Here is a 21,784-nt window from a genome sequence, read left to right as displayed (position 1 = left end):
CCTCCGCTTCCAGTCCACGAGAAGGCCCAGACAAGGTTTAGCGTGACGCTTGCGTATCTCAGGGGGAAATATTGCAGTCAGTTTCTGGATTCACGGCATGGCATGGAACAATTCAAAATCTGACAATGGGAAAGTATAGCTAAAAGTCAACAGGGTTATATTTGCATATTTTTGATATAGTAGATTTGCAATCTATCAAAGGAAATCGCTCAAAGCAATGCATTCGATGAACCACCAGAAATTTCAATAGGAAAAGTTCTAAAGAATCACCAGTATCAATTCCACTTGGACAGCGGGTCATGTTGAAGAGTTTGTTTATTTTAGATATCCAGGGAAACATCCAGCGTCAAATATTCATACTATTGCCCCCTAGCTTCCAGAATCTATCCCAAACTCCATAATTTCTAGGCGTTGAAGCCTTCTATTCCCCGCCCTCTCAGAACGCTAAATGCCAAATGAGTAATCAGAAACCTGCGCCTATAAATTGAATTAAATTGCCCAGCTAGCGTGCTTCATACTTTAGACTGCTTAACCAACCAACTCAATAAGTCAACCTTGGTAACGACAGCGACTGGCTTAGGTAGCCCATCACTATCGGCGTCCCCATTCTCTGTAACAATCGCAGCGGAGTTCCACTCGAAGAATTTGCTCAAAGCACTGATTGGAGTATCAAGTGTGATTTGAACAAACTTTCTCTTCGGCGTCTTCTGTTTCTTTTCTCCTGCCACATTTTGCTCAACTCCATTAGTCTTAGGAGCCTCGGCAAGTTTACTAATGTCTCGGGGGTCTGTGATCACTTCTGGGATGGAAGAGAAGTCAAACATCACTTCCGAAACGGGACTCTTGCCGCTTGCTCGGCCGCGACTGATCCAGCTTAGTAAGTTGCCTAATGTAACGAGTCCGACGAGCTTTCCGCCCGTTGGAGCGAGAACGGGAAGCTGGTCGAAACCCTTTTCGCGCATGGTCTCGACTGCTTCAGAGCAAGGTGAGTCGGCAAGGACTGTAGTAACAGGCTTGAGACGGAGAGAGCGGAGAGTGGCACCAGAGTAAGGATCTTTCTTAGATTTCGTGGTAGAGGAGAGGATTGGAGACGATGGGGTAGTGCTTGGTGGTGTTGAAGGAAGGAGGTCATTGGCTGCCAGCCAGTCGTCGTCGGCGAATTTGGAAAGGTAACTGCGGATGCTATCAGGGAGGACAACCACTATTGTGTCCCCTTTCTTGAGACCGAGATCCTTGACACCCTTGACCATCGCTGCGATTGCACTTCCACTGCTGCCACCAACCAGGAGACCTTCCTCTGCAATCAATCGTCTGGCATACCCAAATGATTCTCGGTCATCAGTCTTATACCAAACATCCACTGCCTTTTGATCCAAAACATCGGGAATGAAGTCATAGCCAATTCCCTCCACTTTGTATGCTTCATTCGCGTGCTCTTGGTTCAGACTTTCGGGTACGGCGAGGATTGAGCCGAAGGGGTCTGCTGCAATAACTTTGATATCTGGATTGTGCTTCTTCAGTCCTCGGGACAAGCCGGTTATGGTCCCACCAGTTCCAGCACCTGCAACAATTGCTGTAATTTTGCCATTTGTCTGTTCCCATATTTCTTCAGCTGTTCCAAACTCGTGCGCTAGTGGGTTGTCCTTGTTCGTGTATTGGTCTAGGATATGGGAATTCGGGATCTCTTTTTGAAGACGCCTTGCAACACCAATGTGGGATTCGGGAGAGTCAAAGGCAGCTTGAGTTGGGGTGCGAATGATCGTAGCACCCAATGCTCGGAGGACAGCGACTTTCTCGGGCGACATTTTCTCGGGGAGGGTAATAATGGTTTTGTATCCCTTGATGGCACCGACGAGGGCAAGACCAATACCACTAGAGCGTGTGAGTACATGAATACGTCGTCAAGCAGACTGGACTGTACGTACGTGTTACCACTCGTTGGTTCAATAAGGGTATCTCCAGGCTTTATCCTTCCCGACTTCTCTGCCTCCTCGATCATCCGCAGTGCAATACGATCCTTCACACTCCCGCCGGCATTGAACAATTCCACTTTCGCATACACATCGGCCTCGATTCCCAGACTTTGGGGTATCTTGTTCAGTCTCACCAGCGGGGTGTTGCCGATCAGCTCGGTGGCTGACAGGGCAAGCGCTGGCTTCACGGCGGGTTTGCTGATTGTTGACATGATGGACTTTTATTGAGTATCTTCAGGAAGCAGAGGAGGAGAAGGAGGTTGAAAGAATTTACTTTGCGGAAGTAGAAGTGGCGCAATTTTGGAGAATTGCGAGTAAAACAATTGAGAGGAATTGGCCCGCTGATAACCGTCCCGTCGCATGCAGCGTGGGGCAAAAAAATGACTTGGTCTAGTAGTAGTAGTAGTAATAGTAGTAGTAAGTGAACTTTAACCTACATATGTAAAACAATAATTTGATAGTAGAAGTGAGGGTACGAGGTTTATAATAAGCTACAATGAAAGAAGCAATAATACAATATGGTTGAATATGAATACGAAGCTGATCTCCGGTTTGTTCGTGTTTCTATTTTGGATAAGACCGCGCTCCGCGTTCCGCGCTAAAGAGCGGCTAATTCCAGGACCGTGATATCTTCCAACATCACACACATTATTACTTCAGTCATTATCATCGTCGAGGCCATCGCCATCAATTCTCAACTTCGCCTTCCACGACCCTCACACTCGAATTCAAGTCCTCGAACAAGTCACTCGTTTCGCACATAGAGCACCGGCCGTCGCCATGCATTTGTCAGGGGCCCTCGTTTTCCTTGCGACGCTCGCCCCCTTAGCATCTGCCGTACCGGTAATCTCATCTCCTGCTGCAGCCGCTTCAGTTCCTGGCGGGACGTCTTTAACAGTCGAGTGGGCGGACGATGGTACTGCGCCGGCTATCGCAGATCTCGCGAGCTATCAGCTTTTCCTATATTCGGGGTCGGGTACGGATCCAACACAACTATACGCTGCGGCTTCCGATGGCGTCTATACTACGGGGAACTCTGCGGTTGTGACTATTCCTGTTGGTGTAGGAGGAAGCACTACAAATGCATAGTAACCGCTACCGAAAGTCTCCAGACTGACTGAATGCTAACTTGGTAAAAAGCTTTTTTGGACTCATGTCGACGGCAACAGCTGGAGGGACCATCACTACCTACTCGAGTCGATTCACGCTTACTGGCATGACTGGTACTTTTGCGGCTGCGGTCACAACTGCAAATGCAGCTGTCACGGACACATCTCCACCTGCCACAAAGAACAACGTGGTCGACACTGGAAGTGCTGCTTCTGGCACGCAAGCTGAGGGGAATTTCGGAATCTCATACACACTTCAAACCGGCCTCACAAAGTACGCTCCTATGCAGCCAGTCCCTCCAACCGCGATCACGAAGACAGCTACCGTCCCTCTCAACCCTACATCTGCTGTTCAATTTGCCACCACCTTCCTACCAACCCCAAGTCAAGTTACTACCCTCACCCAATCGCAGACTTTCAGCGTTTCTAGTCACGCGAATACAGTATGGTTATTACCCAAAAGTCCCGTAGCATACTGCTGACATCTAAATAGGCGGCCACCCAATCATCGCCAACCCCCTCGAACGATATGCAAAGATTTTTGAACCGCTGGAAGGATTAAAGTCTGTGAGGTTAGCATTTGATATTTACAGAATCGGTTTGTAATATTATTGAAAGGCGTTGGAGTCAGGTGTTGGCTGGGAACTAGATCGGGTCGTGTTCAATTAATCAATAAGCATATAACAAAGTTGTCATCGATCCTGGGGTGATTGCCAAACAATATTCAATCCATCGGAGAGTCAAGCAATTGCTAAAACTATGCGGTTAAACTATGGCGCTTGCTAAACGAAAATAGGAACTTGCGATCAACTTGGCCATCATTATGACTGCTCATCGATAACCCAAACATTGAAAATTGGAAACTTTGACACCATATTGCTAAACATATAAATACCTGTCAAGGGTAAGCTGCACCCCACGATCATGTAGAGCAATCGTTTAACCGCGTCATGTTAGGATTGCACACTTCTTTCCTCAACATGCCCACCATGTACACCATTGTCGAGATTCCCAACAAGGGAAAAGGCATGAGAGCGACCATAGCAATTCCTCTCGGGACCCGAATACTCTCCGAGAGCCCAATTGTCGAACTCGGCGCAAACCAAGATGATGCGGGCATAGCTAAGGCCATGAAAGACCAACAATTAAGCCAAGAGGATACCCGGGCTATTTTTTCGCTCCAGAACAGACTCGAAGGGAGCTCGACACCATTGTTAGGGATAGTCGAAGTGAATGCCATTCCTTTAGACTCCCCTACCACCCGACGATATGGCTTATTCAAAGACGCACACCGAATTAATCACAGCTGCCTACCCAACGCGTACCTCACCTGGAACACCGCCCTGCATAAAATCACTGTTCACGCGATTAGGGATATCAAATCTGGCGAGGAAATCACCAGGACCTACGGCAACGAGTTCTGGCCATATGAGACCCGCCAAGCACAAATCCTATTCCATTTCAACTTCAAATGTATTTGCGAGCGATGCATGAAACCGCTTGAGATACGGGCGGCTGCCAATGCAATACTCAATCACGCGATGGAAATTGAGGGAGCCAACAACGATGCGCCCTGCAACTACTTGGTGAACAGTCCCGAAAAGTATCTCACCAACGCCAAGGTGACCCTTGAGCTTCTCACGGAATTGCGGATGAGCTTTACTTCTCTGGGATATAGGGCATACGCACAGGCGTTCAAGGTTGCTATTGCTCATGGCGATGAGGCGCGTGCCAGTGTGTTTGCCAGGAAAGCTTTCGAGACGCGCAGGATCATGGAAGGGGATGATAATCCCCAGGTACTGCAGATAGAATTGTTCATAAAGCAGCCAGCTACTCACCAAGGCTATGGAAAGCTTAAGAACATGCAGTGGAAACAGCCGCTATGCAATGTGCCAGAGGACTTGGGGACTGGAAAGTTTGAGGCTTGGTTGTGGAGTCCGGGATGGCTCGGCAAGTGGGGTTGAGAGTTTGTGGGCTGCGCTTGTAGATGTATGATACATTGCGATATATTGTTCTGCTCTTTGACCTTTGCTGGAGGAGCTCTGCGCCGCCTGTCTCGTTCTTCTGGCAAAAGCATCCATACCCAAGGAACTTTGTTGGCGTCACCGTTACTATTCCTACCGTCGAGGATGAATCTACGGATACACATGTCTCGTAATTAGATCTGACCGCGGCTGTCAAAGTCCAAATTGGAAGTTATTGCGATATTGAAGATTGTGTTTGTATTCTCTCGGTGGCATATTATTTTCCAAGGCAGTGAAGTTGCCTCTATACCAATTGAATAAGAATATCCGATGAATTCTCATAGCTATATTTCTATTGAACCCAGATCTCCTTCAGCTATGTGGGATGTAGACGTTAAAGAATCGGTCTAAGAATAAGAAGTAGATCTTAGCGGATATCGCGATTTCTGATCGTTATCACGAATTGGATAGAGATCCACTTAACAATGGCTGCAAGGATGCTCATTGGTCAAATACAACATCCTTCGGACCTCCCGTCGCTAAAGTTACGTTTGATGTCAATCCTGGAGGACCACCAGTTGACGCGTGCAGAAGTAAGAAGCCGCATTGCTGCGAATAATGTGGGGGCATTTTCGGAATTCGTCGAGTTTAGTGCTAATATAAAGTAAGAATAATGCCTCTTGTTTGGAGAAGCCAAATTTAGAACTGTATACTCCTTAGGTCAGAATCCCTCACGGGTCCGAGCCTCCACCACCTAGCACCAAAGACAACGGATGCGCCGTCTTTATGACATATTATTTAAATATATCGCCATTAATTTGTGGGACCATTACAATGATACGCCGGAAGTGTATTCTAGGCCCCGGACATCGATCCTTCTGTTATCTTCCGCGAAGAATAAAGTTATTATGTTCGCCGCAAATCTCTATCATATTCGTTCATCTACATGTTCTATTAGATTTATTATAGCTCTCTATATTCGTTCGTGGATATCGCCCATAGCACGCCGTCATGGCTTCCGAGATCTACGAGCTCAATGATTCGACCCATCGAGGTACAGCACCGAGCGCGAACACCGACTCGAAGGAGAAAACCAATCCGGATACTATAACAGAGGCATTGGATAGTGGGTCGAACTCGTCGTTGGAAAGAGGAATCGATGAAGACGACAGTAAAGTACCTATACAAAGGGCAGAAAAAACAGAATTAGTACCAAATGAGGCCTTCCATTGGAACGTTGATGGGGATCAATCGCCATGTGAGTGCCCTTATAAGGGCAACCCAATCTGACTGCCGATGAGGCTGATGTGTGTTATTAGTTCCCGAGGTAGCGGCTTGTGTGTCTAACACGGACGACCCAAGCACCCTTTGCAATAGTGAGTATCTCAGAACCCCTCGGAAGTTTTTCAGTGTTGACTGATGATGCCTCAGCTGTCCGAGCTTGGATTCTCACCACTATATTTGTTATGCTATTCTCTGGCGTCAACGAGTTTTTCGGACTTCGCTATGTACGCTCTGCCTTCTGAGAGTGTTGAATTGTGTACTGATATATCTTAGCCTTCCCTCTCGATTGGTTATGTTGTAGCCCAACTTCTCGTTTTCCCCATCGGCCGGGCCTGGGAGAAGCTCCCCCGGTGGAGAGTCCCTTTGGGCATGTTCACCTTCGACGTTAATCCTGGAAAGTTTTCCATCAAGGAGCATGCTCTAATTGTCATTGTGAGTTCCACCCACTTGCTCGCGCGCCATCCTTCATAGTTCTAACTTTATGATCCGCCAGTGCGTCAATGTTAGTGCCAGCGCTGCCTACGCCAATGGATCGTTGGTCGCCATCATCAGCCCTCAGTATTGGAATCGTGACTACGGCGCGGGTTTTGCTTTCCTCTATCTCTTGACTACCCAGATGCTCGGGTGAGTTGTGCTATGCATTGTCCCTCTTTCAGCTGGTGTTTGACACAGCCTGTCAAGGTGCCGCTCTTAAAGCATTATTCCTAACAGTGTCATCTAGGTTTGGCCTTGCTGGCCTGGCACGCAGGTGGCTGGTTTACCCCGCAGCTCTCATATGGCCCAGCTCTCTCTCCTCCACGGTCCTTTTCCGAGCGCTTCACGAGGGCAAGCAGGACGACTCCTCCGCCAATGGCTGGACGATTACTCGCTATCGTTTCTTTGGATATGTTACTGCATTTGCGTTCGTGCTCTTCTGGTTCCCAGATTATATCTGGACAAGTCTAGGCACATTTGCGTTCCTCACGTGGATCTTCCCACACAACCAGAAGGTCAACACGATATTTGGTGTAAGTCGCGATTTTTGAATCAAGCGTGATGGTGAAGATGCTAATGTGAGCACAGATGAACTCAGGCCTGGGACTACTTCCTATCAGCATCGACTGGACCCAGATTACTTATGCAAACCCTTCTCCCCTCACAACACCATTTTACATCTCTTGTAATGCTTTCGCCGTTGTGGTGATCTTTTATATTTTCCTGTCCCCAATTCTATACTATACCAACGTGTGGAACAGCTCATAGTAAGTGCCCACATGCCCACCATTTTGAGATATTTAGGACTATCATGTTCGGATACTTTCAAGTTCCCACTAGATTCGCAAAACTGATCGTGTGGGTAGCCTTCCACTCCTGTCCTCGAGTACATTTGACAATACCGGCAAATCGTACAACATTACGCGTGTTATCGATTCGAACCTCAACTTCCTCGTGGATAAATACGAAGCCTACTCCCCCATGTATATTTCCATGTCCTATTCGATTTCGTACGCCCTCTCGTTCGCTGCGGTGACCGCTATGGTCGTCCACACCTATCTTTACAACGGCTCTGAGATATGGGCCAGATTCAAGAACTCTCGTAACGGTGGAGAAGACATACACAAGAGACTAATGAACAAATATAAAGAAGTTCCGGACTGGTGGTATATGATTTTGACGCTAGTGGTGCTGGCCCTCGGTATTGTGACGGTTCGAAATTGGGACTCTGGCTTGCCAGTTTGGGGGTTTATCGTTGTATGTTTTGGTATGGGTGTGGTGCTGATTATCCCAGAAGGGATTTTGGAGGGAACGACGAATCAAAGAATGTTAGTGCAAAATCTTGAGACTTGGTTACGCTTGTCCACCTACTAACGAGAGAATTGCAGCTTCCTTAACATCATCACGGAGCTCATCGCAGGGTATGCATGGCCCGGAAAGCCAATTGCCAATATGATGGTCAAGTGCTACGGGTATAATTCCGTAAAGCACGGCATGGATTTTGCCCAGGATTTGAAGCTCGGGCAGTACATGGTACGTCAAGCCCCTTTTTGTGTGCATACAGAAACGATCACTAACCCTGGGGCGCGTAGAAAATCCCTCCCCGTGTCCTCTTTGTGGGCCAGATATATTCTACGATACTCGCAACTATGACTCAAGTCGGTGGTAAGCACATACCCCCAAAAGAAAAAGATGGACGGCGATTAAATTAATGAAACAGTACTTCGATGGATGATGGGTCATATCCCAAATCTATGTTCCCCGAAGAACACCCAACGCTTCACTTGCAACGCCGCCAAAGTATACTACAGTACCTCTATCATATGGGGCTCTATTGGTCCCCAGAGGATGTTCCAGTCCGGGCAGGTGTATAGCGGCATTATGTACTTTTTCATCATTGGGGTTCGTCGTGTCCTTCCTTGTCTATACTAATTGACGGTTGCTGACTCGGACTCTGTAGCCGGTGGTGACTCTTCTCGTCTGGCTAGTTTATCGCAGGTATCCAAACAGCTGGGTGCGGTACATCAACGTCCCGATCTTCTTCAACGCCGCAGGCAACATTCCGCCTGCCAACACTAGTATGCTCTTCAGTCTGCTACTTGCTTGCCCAATGCTAACGAGGTGTAGCTCAATATTCGTTATGGTTTATTTTCGGATTCCTGTTCAACCACCTCATCCGCAGGCGCGCTTTTGCATGGTGGAAGCGGTACAACTGTGAGTCCCTTTGCAACCTACGTTCTCGTCTTTACTAATTGTGGTAAGATCTGCTCCAAGCTGCGATGGACACTGGTACCGCGCTAGCAACCATTATCATCTTCTTCTGCCTGAGTTATAACAACGTCAAGTTGAATTGGTGGGGCAATACTGTTGGATCGAATACAGACGACGCGAACTCGGTGCCATGGTTAAAGGTAGCCAAGGGTCATCACTTCGGGAAAGGGGTCGGAGAGTTTTAATCAACTCGCTATAGAAATCATGTCATTTAGAACCAGGGAGATAGGGTAGTAGGATCTGACTACTACCTTATTTAGGGCAATTTTATCATTACCATCCAGCTTTACGATAATGCAGCCGCCCTGTGAGCGTTAGCTAGTTTGTTCCTACCAGATTGAAGAGGGAGTGATGGCGCTAATACTAGCGCGAGACTTGATGCTCACGCCTAAGGGGCCGTTTGCTGCAGAAATTCCAGCTGATTTATCTTTTGCAAGTGTAAATCCCCGAACGGCATCTATGGTGCCTGTTTTATTGCACTTTTTATGTCACGAAGTGAGAGCTCAGGACTGTCAGGAAAAATCATTTCTTATTGCATGGATTGAGGTATCATGACCGCATCCGAAAATCTCGCTGCATTTCACCTCGAAATCAATGTTCCAATGCGTCGGGTAATGAGAACTCGATCTCAACGAGTCGCAACACCGAGCTTCACTGCAAACGCCCGTCGCAAGTTATCTCCCGCCAAACTGCCAGAATCATGACGCTGAATGACCAACGCCTCCACCACCAATGTCCATCACTCAGCTGAGCTACCACCAACTCTCCTTACTCCTTGAATATTATACCAGGTAGGGTGCAACAAGTGTTATATGCCTGAATAGAATAGTCAGCCTATAGAACTTCAGAAGACGGCTCGTGCATAGCTACTTACCGGACCACCACAGCCACCGCAGCCACCGTGACAGAATTTGCAGTTAGAAGTGCAGCAGAGTTGAGCAAGCGGGGCTCTCTCCTCAACGGCGGTTGAGTCGGCTCTAGCTGGGAGAGATGCAGGCTCATCGCGGGCAGCAACTGGGACGTCTTGGGTTGGAGCCAGTGATTCAAATGTCTCCGCATCAATGACTGTAACAGACTCTCCTTGCATGTTGAAGACCTGTTCGGTCCCATCCGCGTCCTTAGTGAGAATGGTTGCGCAGCAGGCGCGGTAGGGCTGCTAAAGATATCAGGCTGTGTAGGGTAGTTGTAAGGCAGGGCCGAAGGGGAATTTACTTACAAAAACGCAATGTGAGATTCCACCACATGTGGGGCGACAGGCTTTGCAGCCAGGGAAACAGCATTTGTCATGTTGGACTGCTTGACCAGCATCGACCTGGACGCCTCTGGATTGGAGTAGTGCGATGACATTGAGACCGGCGGCGGCCGGAATTGGTTCGGCACAAGCGAACTTGAACAGAGTGGCAGTGCCAGCAATGATTGCGAGAAGGAGGTTGAGGAGTTGCATGATGACGAGTTTGTTGTTGAGGAGAGTGGTATTGAGTTGAAGTGAAACTAAGATGCTTGGATGTTATCCTGTTATGGTTTTTGTTGGATGAGGTTGAGTAGAAAAGCTTCTGTTAAGGCAGGGACACATGGCTACTACTTATACTTCAAGTCGGAGTCAATTGACTTATTGATCTGTCGATCGTTTGAATTTGCCTCGTATATCAGACTATGCATAGAATCTACCTATGTATTCACTATTATCCTCTATTCCTTTAAACAGGTTGAGTGAATCTTATCTCATGGAAAGTAAATAGAACCATTCCCTCATACTTGCATTAACTGTCGGCCTTGAATTTTCGAATAAAGCATGGTCCTCCTTCTCTTCACTGTACGCTATCCACCGAGAACAAGTACAAACAAATGAATCCTATTCACAAAACAAGATTAGCATAAAGTGGAGCAATTATTCAAAAGCTTTATAATAATTGAATCTGTTGCTTTATTATTTCTTACTAGGAAATGGTGAATATGTGGTCTCAACATGCACCCTTTAATACATTTTCTTATCTTTATCTGAAAGTACGACATGCAACAAAAGCTCATTTTTCGGCAACTAGCATCTTATCTAGAAATACGACAAAGTGGTCTTATCGGACTATTTACAACTATCAACTCGAGATTAAAGCCTGATCCTTTAAAAACAGCATAGTCAGGGAACTCGGTCGTTACAGGACAGGGGTTTGTAGAATAGGGGGGATTTCACGTGATACATAGCCAAGCGATACTCGAGTACTATGGAAGTGGATTTTGGACCACGTGATATGGGGACAATGAGGGTGGCTTAGTCATGCATGAGTATATCTCATCGTAGCATCCGTAGATCCTTATAAAACCAAGTCTTCCCCTTGAATCGAATCAATCCTGCTCTCAGTACGTTACTTTGTTGCATGGTGTTGGAATTAGCTGCTGACATAATCATGAGTGACCATAAAACTGGTCTTCGGTAATTTGGTGATATCCTCTGCCGTCTCCCGCTCTACTTCGTAAAATCAGACTTCATTAATTCAATCTGCCCTTACTTATGTGCCGGTAGTTCATGTAATCGTCAACTGCGTCCGAGCCAGATACGAAGATGACACCTAAAGTTTATCGACATGAGGACTTGAGCGACTTGGATATCGTTCAACGCTGTCTCGACCCCAATCGTCAAGTTGTCGGCGGTTATGGGAATCCTGTAATAAAACTATCAGAGGAAGTGGTAGTCAAATTCGGCCATGATGTTTCAGCCGAAGAGGCAGACAACCAAAGAAAAGCTCTAGAGCTACTTGATAACACCATTATTCGCATACCACAAGTATATCGCTACTTCACTTGGACCGACAATAGCACATCAACTTTGAAAGGGTTTCTTGTTATGGAATTCATCCATGGCGAAGTTCTTGAATCAGTGGATAATCATCAGATAAACCAGATTGCAAAGGTCCTCTCACACTTTTCGACTATACAGGGCCAGCGACCTGGTCCACTACAGACGGGTGTCTCGCGCGGACTACTCTGGGAAGAGAATGGGAAGCCAACCTTTGAAACAACCAAACAAATGGAGCGTTGGTTAAACTTCAGGCTACCAGACACCAAGTCCAAATTAGCCCTCGAGGAGTATCCCTTAGTTTTGTGTCATTTGGATCTTGCACTACGAAATATTATTTGGTTAGAGGATGGCTCTGTGTGTTTTGTGGATTGGGCTTCGGCGGGCTTTTATCCAAGATTCTTTGAAGTCTGCCTTTTGAAAATTATGGAAAACAGTCATGGGGACTATGAGCTAAATCTAATAAGGCAGATGAAGAAGTTGACGGAGGATGAGGAGGCTCAAATGTCACTCTTGGAGCGGTCATTCTATAACGGTATTAATTACTACTTTGTAAGTTTATTCTGCCTAGAGTATTATAGCTGCTGACAATGACCCAAGCCTTCAATATCGGAGACTCTGTTGTGACAGTGACCCAACTACGATCATGTCACTAGTTGCACAGCCTGGATAAGGTTACAGTACTTGTCAACTTATAATGCATAAACCGAAATTTAGCGAGAACGCTATTTTCCCTCCTATTATAAGTGTCTCTATTCCTATACCATTAATCATCCAAAGCAAGTAATTCTTGGTGTTTTAGGCACAACTTGTGAGAGAAACACTGGGCTTCATTGCTCGTTTCAATTTATCAATATCAACTTGCAAAGCTTCCCATGCCTATTTTAGTGCTCCTGCTTAATTGAGCCCTCATAAGTGTCAGCTCTGGCATGCATTACGATACAATTTATTTTTCTTGAAATCCTCGAGACGTGGCGATGAATGGCAGGAACACCCCTCGACCAGACCACTGCTAGAAACAGCAACAGCTTAGTAAGAACAAACCACGAGTCCGCGTCTAGATTATTTCTAATTCCTGGCTTTATTCTTCGCATTCGTTTTAGTTGAAGTTTCACAATTGCGTACAATCAACAAAGAAGTGCGACTTCCATGGTGGATGTCTTTTCTTTCACAGCCAAATTACCAAAGAGAAGAGCAATCTTTGTTGACTTTACTTGGACCATAAACCCTAAAATATATTTTGCATTGAACCTCTCCATCCTAATTTCTCAATCGGCATTTGGAGTGGAGAACTTACAATGGCGTCCTCGGATATGCCTGATATCGAGGCCCTAGCTGTTGGAAGTTCCCAGCCAGCCCAATTTCAGAGCTCTGCAATCCCTATGCCAAATGCAGCACCTCCAGTACCGTCAGATTGGCAGACTCCAGCTCGACAGACCCCGTTTTGGGAGCCATACGAATATGGCAAGTGGCTTGCGAGTGAAAGCAAGTGGAAGAACCGAGTCGGCAAAGGATGGGTCGCGAAAAGAGTTCTCGGCAGAGGTGGATTTGGCATTGTCGGTCATTGGGAATACATGGGTCCGGATAGAGATCATAAGCCACTCAAGGACGTTGTAGTCAAGCAGGTAACTACACTAAGACCTGGCGGCACTAAGGGTCCGGGGCTTATAGAAGAGGGCGAGTTTCTCCAATCATTTCTGTCGGCGAGAACTAAGCACATCGTTCGAATATATCGTCGAATTTACAAGGACTTGGGCGCGGGAACATTAAGTCAGGATCCTGCGTCTGAAGTGCATCGTATGTTCCTGGAATTCTGTCCCGGTGGAGACCTGCATGATGTGTGGTACAATAAGAAAAAGGCTGGTGAACTTCCATTTAGTGAAGTCCAGTTGTGGATGATCTTTCATTGCTTGGCACGAGCACTTCTAGTAATGCATTGCGGCAGTGAAAACCCCGGAGGAAATGTACATCCGAGGAGCAGAGGGGAGATTTGTCACTTCGATCTCAAACCTGGGAATAGTAATAGTTCCTACCTCTTTTCAGATTACGATATACTAATCTGTAGATGTTCTAGTCCTCGTTGGAGCACCTACTACAGATAATGAGCATCGAAATACTCCTCCCTACAAGGCCAGTTTACTTTGAAATAGAGAAATAGTCTCTAATTTAACACTTTACAGATAGCAGATTTTGGAATGTCAGAATATGTTCCAGATTTCCAATCTCCAAACTGTTTAAACAAGAGAGCGTGGTGGGGAACGGAAACATTTCTCTTTTTACCTGTGAGTGAGTGTTATTGCCCTATCTAGATCCACTTCTAAGCTCAGCTCAAATGACCCCCAGACACCTTTCTGAATTAGCTACAGGAACAAATAGATACGAACTTGAGGAAAGATCTAAGGGGTCTTAGGCCGTGGAACAAAGTAAGCACCATTTCCAGCTAACTTTCTCGAGAAGAATCGAGTCGTGAAGCCATGCTGACATCCGGTATCATAGTCCCGCCTCCGCACTAGTCTGATCAAAAACCGTCAATTCGGAACTGCTAGTAACGTGTGGCAAATCGGACTAATATTACATTGTCTTATGCACAAGAAATCCCAACCCGAATGGCAAAGCATGCATGTTTACAATTCCACAAAATCAGAATATCTGAAGCATAATCTACAGACCCTCGGGAACCGTCAAGACATCGATGAGGAAGGCCCCTCTCATTCAAAGTTAAATGATATATACAGCGTAACACTGAGGGGAGCAATCGCCGAAACGTTAATCCTAGACCCGCTGCGTCGAATTTCTGCAAAGGAACTCGTCACCAGGACAAAACATGGACTTAAAGTAGCGCGCGTAATGGCGGGGATCACGGATGAGCCCGAACCAGGGATTACTAAAAATGATGAGCCTCTTCTTGATGCAAACTGGTACTCTGGGCAATACCAGCACCCGGTAAGTAATTTCTCCTGCCTCTCGTTACTTAATAGGATAACGGCACGTATCTTTCCAGAAGTCCTAAATACAAATTCTCCGCAACTATCAAGATTCGCCTAGCCTTTGAAGGAACGCTGACTCTTTAACGTTGTAGGATTATCGAATTGTGCAAGACATCTTAGACAAAACCAATGCCGAGGCAGCGAGAGTAGCAGCAAGAGCAAAAACACAGGGAAAGGGGAAAGGAAAAGAGAAAGCTACTAGCCCAACAACACCAACGCATTTGCAACAACTAGGACAGCTGCCTCCTGAAGTAGTAGCTCGGAATTTACAAGCTGATCAAGCAACAAGATTAGGTAAGACATCCCAACCATTTCCATTATTTCTATGCGCATGTAGAAAATGAAATAACTTCTCTATAATATTCTTCTAAATCCATAGAATAGTCACAAAGCTAATACATGATTACCCACCTACAGCACAATGGAATGCCGAGCAATCCCAAAAGGCGCAAGCAGAAAAAGAGCAAAAAGCAAAACGGGCAGAGTTGAAAGCCATACGAGAGCAGGAAGAACAGGAATATAATGCGAGGAAAGGAGTAGCCCAGGGACCTGCCGCACCGAAGTTTAACATCAATATGAACCCGTGGGCATTTGGACAGGCTATGGCAGCTCAGAATCTGCCTGGATATATGGCTGCTCAGAGCCAAACTCCTACACAACCACAGGTCCGGCCTCCGCCTAAGATTTTACCACGTCCGCGACCTAGACCTAATGGGCCTGCCCGGCCCCAAGTCCAACTACTAATCGTTCCGTCTCTCAAACCCAGGTTTTCACCTACACCACTTCCCTCCCTAAGCTCCGACTTCGTCATCCTCCCCTCCCCCTCCCCCTCCCTCCTTCCACCAGCCCCACCTCTCACGCTCGTGAACATGACATTCATTATCCAAAAGCCCGGCGGATTCTTTGGCTACGGACGGCCCGCACACACACACTACGCGCTGGAAGACATACTTCCCACACTGACGATAGGTGAAGTGAAGCGGGAGCTAGAGCGGCGGTCGGGAGTAGCGTGGCGGAAGCTGAAGGTTCTGGGGCTAGGGAGGGAAGTGGACGATGGGGAGAAGATTGGGTGGTGGGCGGAGAGGAAGAAGATTATGCGGGTTGATGTTATTTGAGGTGTTGATGCGTGGTGCATATGGAGGGAAGAAAAGGGAGTGGAAGGGAGGGAGTTTGGAGTCGATGGATTTCCATTTTCTTTAGTAGATAGGTTTTCATTGCCGTTTTATATGTCAATTACTGCAGTGATGTATATGTAATCAAGTCCACAACATTTCTGTTTCATTCTAATAGAATATCAAATTAGCAGTAATATTATCCTGCTTAACCAAGTAGTTGGGGAAAATGCATCAAGAGTCAAGACACAAACCCACGTTTCGTTCCCAATTACACAAGTTATCTCACTGTATAAACACACAGGAGTAATAAATTAGATGTTCATTCTATCACCGAAAGTAATAATTAACACATGCTTTCCCCCTTCCATCACCTTCCCACCTGTAGCCAGCCACTTCCCTTCACATAGCTAGCCCACCAAACCCACCGAAAGGTCAACGCTGCAAAGGGCATCTCATCTAATAGAACCGCATGAATGAATCCGTCCGCAAAGCAAGATCAAGTCAAAAACCACTCTCGGCTGACACAAACAAATCCTCCTCCAAGGTCCTCGCCACATCATCATCTATCACCACATCAACATCCGCATCCACATTCACAGCACGAGCAGCTTTCCCAAATACTAATCCCGGCATAGCACCAAGCTGTCCAGAACCACGTTCCCCAGGCGAAGGCACAGCGTGCTCTTCTTGAGGAGACGAGTGATCATGCGTCAGACTAGGCGTTGGAATGTCGATGTCCGAGGTCGGGGCATATGCATAGTTGGATGTGACGATTCTGAGAGACGCGGTGGTGGTTGTGGCGACCTGAAGGGGAGATGAGGCGTAGCCAATTGAAGCAGGAATAGGCATTATCGTATACGCCGTTGCGCCCACAGCATCCCCATCCCCATCTTCATACCATTCATCAAGAACAGCAGCCGCGCTCTTATACCTACCCATCTTCCCCACAATCGCCAAATTTCGACTAGGTTTCTTCTGAACACATCCTGCGCTTGTATGGCTGCTTCGAACCATATCTGCTAAACACCAGTAGTGATAAAGTCAGTCTCGATTCCAATTTCAATTTCTCATCCGACATGTCATGCCATGATTTCCAGAGATACGGTGATTGATTTACTTACGCACTGCATCAGCACGAGGATCACCACCAAAACCTAGTGCCACCTCCCTCTGCCTCTTCTCACCCAGACTTCTATCACTACTCGCCTTCCGATTACTCTCCCACGCACACCTCAAGGACCTTGTAATGCGGCCCGTGCGCTGCCTCTCCATCAACCCGCCGCGTCCCACGACCTGCTTCTTATCTTTCAGCATCTTGTCCAGCTGCCGGGTTACTTCGCGCCTGGAAATATCTTCTTGATATCTATCACCGTGGAGAGCGTGATTGAGGGCCGTTGCGAAGGTGAGGTATGCGTTGGATGTGGACGATGATTTGGATATGTAGTGGGAGCGTCTTTTGAATTTCGTGGTGGGGGAGGGGTTTCCGTCGAGGTGGATCCCACGGGCCATGAGTGCGAGCATTGTATTTAGCTGTGAGCATGGGAGATGGGAGTTAGTGAATGTGTATTAGGGATTGAGGGAGGTGGAGGGGAATTGGGGAAGGGATACTTCGAATCTGGTCCATTGGTGCTCGTTGTGGCCTGCGATTGGAGGCATTTTGATGTTGACTGTCTTGTTTCAGTTGCAGTTGCAATTGATCTTGATGTTGGTGAGACACTGTGTGCTTAAGAGTGAAAGTCGACAGTGAGGGTGTCGAAGCTGAAGAGGGAGTCTCGATAGTCTGTGGAAAGAGAAGAAGACTACGTGTCAGGATGGTCAGCATTGCTAGATATAGAATTTCGGGGTGGGAGACTGAAGTTGAGGCGTCCAAATTCACTCTGCTATTCACCTGTAGCTATTTATCTTGGATAAGTGTTGTGTAACGAAACGGAGACCGAGAGATGAGTATTTCCAAGAACCAAAAACACCCTTAAATATTATGTGGCGGAGTAGGATATTGAGTTGGGGGAGTATCGATGTTGTCGTGGTATTGTTGGATAAGGTAGATAGATATCCCTTGCGCTTTCTCTGTCGCTGCTTCCCCCTTTTCGGAGAGCTTAGCGAGGTCGGAGGCGGGGCACTACTTAGCATGTATGCATTGAGTGAGTTCGTGAGCCCTTGAACTTGATCTTTGAACTTGCAATAATGCTGTTATTGAAACTATGTGGTCATTCGGTTGTCCTTGAAAAAGGGTAAAGATTCCATCCAGCTCGAGGCCTTAAAGCACGATCAAATTGACGGGGAGCACTCGAACAACCACAAGGGGTAACTATGTCATCAAGTCGAATCATTCATAACACGACATAATTTGTACTCGCCAATTACTGGCCGGTCATCTCGAAATGTCACAAACATTATGCCCAGTCATCCATCTCATGTGTAAATGCACCACGATATGCAAGTATCCAACGCCTCCAAAATGCAGCCCGAGCTTTTTGAATAAACAGCGAATCTAATCCTCCTCCTAGTATATACCTTGTGTACGATATTGGAACGTATCATATCTACATGATCCAAATATTAGCATCAATATCAAGATCAGGCCTGAAGAACCGGGGTTCTAGACGAAACGGGGGCTAGATACTTACAGTCGTGTGTAATAACTCCCTAGCGACTTCCCAATCAAGTCAGTCTCAACAAACTGTTCAGCTTCGTCTGCGCTGAGCTGGAGCTGGAAGCGTTGTCGTAGGCTGTTTGTGGCCTGCTGGACGCCGTAGGAGAAGCAGGGCATTTTTGATTCTCTACCCATCATACTTACAAGGTCGATGAGATGATCTGCAGAGCGTCGGAGAGCTGTTGTATATTAGTAATGATAATAGATTTGTCTGTATCGCAGGGAAGTACCTTGGAAAGCCTGCTTGCATAATTTCTTGTAATCTTCAAACCCAGGAGACCCAATACCACCGAAAACATCAACATAATCTTGCGTCAACTTGAAAGGTGCAGCTTCAAAGCCAACTGATCCTGGGGAGTTGGAGAGCATGAATCCGAAATCGATGTGAATGATATGGCCTTCGTTGTCGATGAGCACATTGCCATTGTGTCGGTCCTTGAGCTGTAAGACGTAGGAGATGATGCTGTAAGCTGCTAGTGAACGTTTAAATGCGTCTTCCGCAGCTCTATACGCATCGCTTTCTGGGACCCCAAACGTCTTCACAAAGTGATCTTTCAGGGTGGCGATTCGTCTTCGAGGATTTTGGCCAGCTTCGATAGTGGCGAGTGTTAGACTTCGTTTGAGAGAATGTAGCGAAACGCCATTGGTAATAGTCTCAATCAAACCAGATGACTCTCCCGTAACCAAAATACGCATGCGTTTCACCCAGACAGGAGTCTGAGAATCCTGCCAAATGTTATCGCACACCTGGATCAGCTGGCAAGCAAAAGCTTCTTGCCTCAGATCTGCTCCAGTCTTGACGATAACACTGAGGACGTCCCAGTTCTTCATCCAGCCATAAGGTGACGATTTTCGTATCCGCTCCTTCTTCACATTCCAAGCTTCACCAAATGTTGCGGCACTTGGATCATCTCTATCGCCTTTCCTTTGTACACCACCAGTTTTCTGATCATTTTCCATTCGGGCAGCTCCAGCTCCACTATTCAAACCTGGTTCGGATACATTTTCGTCCTCGATATCTCCTGGTTCGACATTGGCCGCTGCAACATTGGCATTGGCTATTATTAAATCAAAGGTAGGAGCATTGCCGCCGCCATCATCTGTGTCGAAACTCTGTTCCTCCAAGCTTTGCATGCTCGCGATGATCTTCGAGCGGATGGCGGCAACCTCGCTCTTTGGTCTTTTCCCACTCGTAGAATCGAGTTGTGCCAACATTTGCGATGCTGTCCGCATGTGGGTAGCCAATGCAGAGAAGTCTGGCTGATCTGATGCCCCGGATTTTCCATAGCTCGGGAGTGTCATTTTTCGGGAACCTCTCGGGCTGCCCGACCTCGAAGTAGATACTTCCGATGTTCGTGGAGTTGTAAGGGCTGAAGCTGTTGACAAAGTCGTTGCACCGCTAGAAAGCCTGGGAGGCATGCCAGGATGAGTAGGGGGTGTATTCTCCTTCGGTGGAGGGGTACCATCTGAAGATCTTATTAAGGGAGTGCTGCCCAAATCTCCAGAGGTAGGCTCGAAAACACTGTCTGCCGGAGTGTCGCTGATTTTCGTCCCATTGAGATTTGTATGCATCTGAGCCGCTTCCGACAAGTCAAAGATACGTCTTCGCCCAGTACCTTGTTGAGAAAACAGCTTAGTCAATAATCTCTCGTTATCAGCAGTTGAGCTCTCGAAAGAAAAGTCATCCCGCAAAACTTCCACCATCAGTAGATATGGGACTTTCTCTGCACTGTTCAGGACTGTCGCCTCAGCTGGATTCAAACGAACAATTCGATGATGTCGGCTTTTGCTAGGTGCTCCATCGACCAGTGTCGCAGGACATATAATCGGAATATCCACTTCGGCTGGCAAATCTTGGGCTATGAGAGCAAGCTCAGCACGCAAAGCACTTAAACGAGCAGGTTTTGGAACAATCACTAGTCGATTTGAGATATCTTCCAGCGCTGTCAGGAATTGAGTTTGACAGCGGAAATAGTTTTGCCGTAATAATTTCACTTTCTGGGCATCTGACAACGCAGATGGCGTAAGTGGTCTTGTAATATGGGAATGTCTTCTAGTATTATCCGCTGGACGCCGAGTCAGACCAGCCGTGGCTGGAGTTGTAGGTCTAGTCACCGAGACCAGCGGTGATCGTGAGCTGGGCAGAGGAAGAGATGAAGAACTCAGTCTGGGATCGATATTCAAGTCGAGATGCGCTGGCCGAGGTCTGTGGTCCAGAGTCGGTCTTTGACCCAAGCTAGAAGATTGCGGTCTCTCGAGGGAACTTGCTCGTCTTGTTTTGGGCCGAGTCCTATTAGGAACAGGTGTACTAGCAACTCTTTCCTTCGCCCCCCGTTTCGATCGTGAAGAACCGGCGCCGTCGTTTGGCTGCGAACTATTTTCTGCGTCTGGCTCGTATCGGATATCACATCTCCAGTTGACGAAGGCTTCTTTGCCTGAGCAATAGCGAGTGGACCAGCCCATCTGGGCAGAAATGGGACTGCAACACTCGCCAGCACAAAGCTTGCCAGAACTGTAACTGGAATCACATTTTCCTTTATCTTTTCGTTTCTTGCAGGCTCTGCAACCCCAAATACAATATGCTGCACCTTGTTATATACCCTTCTACATGTTTTGAAAGCTTCGGATTGTGGATTCGGGGAGAGATCGTGTAGGTAGGTTTGGAAAAGCCAGAATGTCTGGTCGCATAATCAGCATCTCCAAGCACGTATCTCGCAAATCATGGCACCCACCAGTAACGCCGCATTAACAGATTCCTCGCAGAGATCTAATATAAACTCCTCTAAGGCCATAGACTCGTTGTCGACGCTGATGATGAGATGGCATAGCTGGGGCAGGAAGAACTCGATCTCTTCGTAGCTAAATTGCCGGAGCTTGGAGCAAAGAACATAATGAATGCCGACATGGTCTGCGTATCGTCTGCACGGCCAATGATCAGCTCGAATCCTCTGTCCTCTGCATACATAGATAGGGGGCGCCTTACGAGAGATATGCTACCGAGAGGAAAGGATTCTGGTTAAAGACATCGCTCTCGATGAACCGCTTCAGCAGGTCCCAAGACATTGGGACTCTGGAGCTGGCAGGTAGAGAAGGAGTGTGGAGTGAGGCGCAATGCCTCTAATAATCTTCGTCATTAACAGGAATTTAGTAGGGCGTTAATCAT

The 21,784-nt window shown here is 47.1% G+C and overlaps 4 protein-coding genes across 4 annotated transcripts; 3 read left to right on the top strand and 1 right to left on the bottom strand.

The window, feature by feature from the left end:
- Nucleotides 1–512: 512 nt before the first annotated feature.
- CYS4 (Cystathionine beta-synthase) lies at nucleotides 513–2,191 on the bottom strand (the record flags this gene model as incomplete). Its single annotated transcript, XM_031148431.1, has 2 exons — nucleotides 513–1,872; nucleotides 1,926–2,191. Coding segments are annotated over 2 exons (1,626 nt in total), but the record flags the coding sequence as incomplete, so codon positions are not given.
- Nucleotides 2,192–2,753: 562 nt separating this feature from the next.
- On the top strand, nucleotides 2,754–3,644 carry KRE9 (Cell wall synthesis protein; the record flags this gene model as incomplete). The annotated part of the gene is made up of 3 exons (XM_031148430.1): nucleotides 2,754–3,061; nucleotides 3,114–3,525; nucleotides 3,576–3,644. 3 exons carry the CDS (start codon nucleotides 2,754–2,756, stop codon nucleotides 3,642–3,644), a joined length of 789 nt encoding a protein of 262 aa, XP_031007302.1.
- A 2,413-nt stretch (nucleotides 3,645–6,057) lies between these two features.
- Nucleotides 6,058–9,260, top strand: pgt1_0 (Glutathione transporter; the record flags this gene model as incomplete). Its single annotated transcript, XM_031148429.1, has 14 exons — nucleotides 6,058–6,304; nucleotides 6,366–6,422; nucleotides 6,478–6,554; nucleotides 6,604–6,762; nucleotides 6,824–6,954; nucleotides 7,052–7,337; nucleotides 7,393–7,571; nucleotides 7,671–8,132; nucleotides 8,193–8,337; nucleotides 8,397–8,469; nucleotides 8,525–8,706; nucleotides 8,765–8,882; nucleotides 8,932–9,018; nucleotides 9,067–9,260. 14 exons carry the CDS (start codon nucleotides 6,058–6,060, stop codon nucleotides 9,258–9,260), a joined length of 2,397 nt encoding a protein of 798 aa, XP_031007280.1.
- A 2,372-nt stretch (nucleotides 9,261–11,632) lies between these two features.
- On the top strand, nucleotides 11,633–12,493 carry LHYA1_G003458 (uncharacterized protein; the record flags this gene model as incomplete). The annotated part of the gene is made up of 2 exons (XM_031148428.1): nucleotides 11,633–12,418; nucleotides 12,467–12,493. 2 exons carry the CDS (start codon nucleotides 11,633–11,635, stop codon nucleotides 12,491–12,493), a joined length of 813 nt encoding a protein of 270 aa, XP_031007279.1.
- Nucleotides 12,494–21,784: the final 9,291 nt, after the last annotated feature.

This window comes from Lachnellula hyalina, assembly GCF_007821495.1.
Source record: "Lachnellula hyalina strain CBS 185.66 chromosome Unknown contig00030, whole genome shotgun sequence".
Lineage (NCBI taxonomy): Eukaryota > Fungi > Ascomycota > Leotiomycetes > Helotiales > Lachnaceae > Lachnellula > Lachnellula hyalina.
This window is presented reverse-complemented; position numbering and strand designations above follow the sequence as displayed.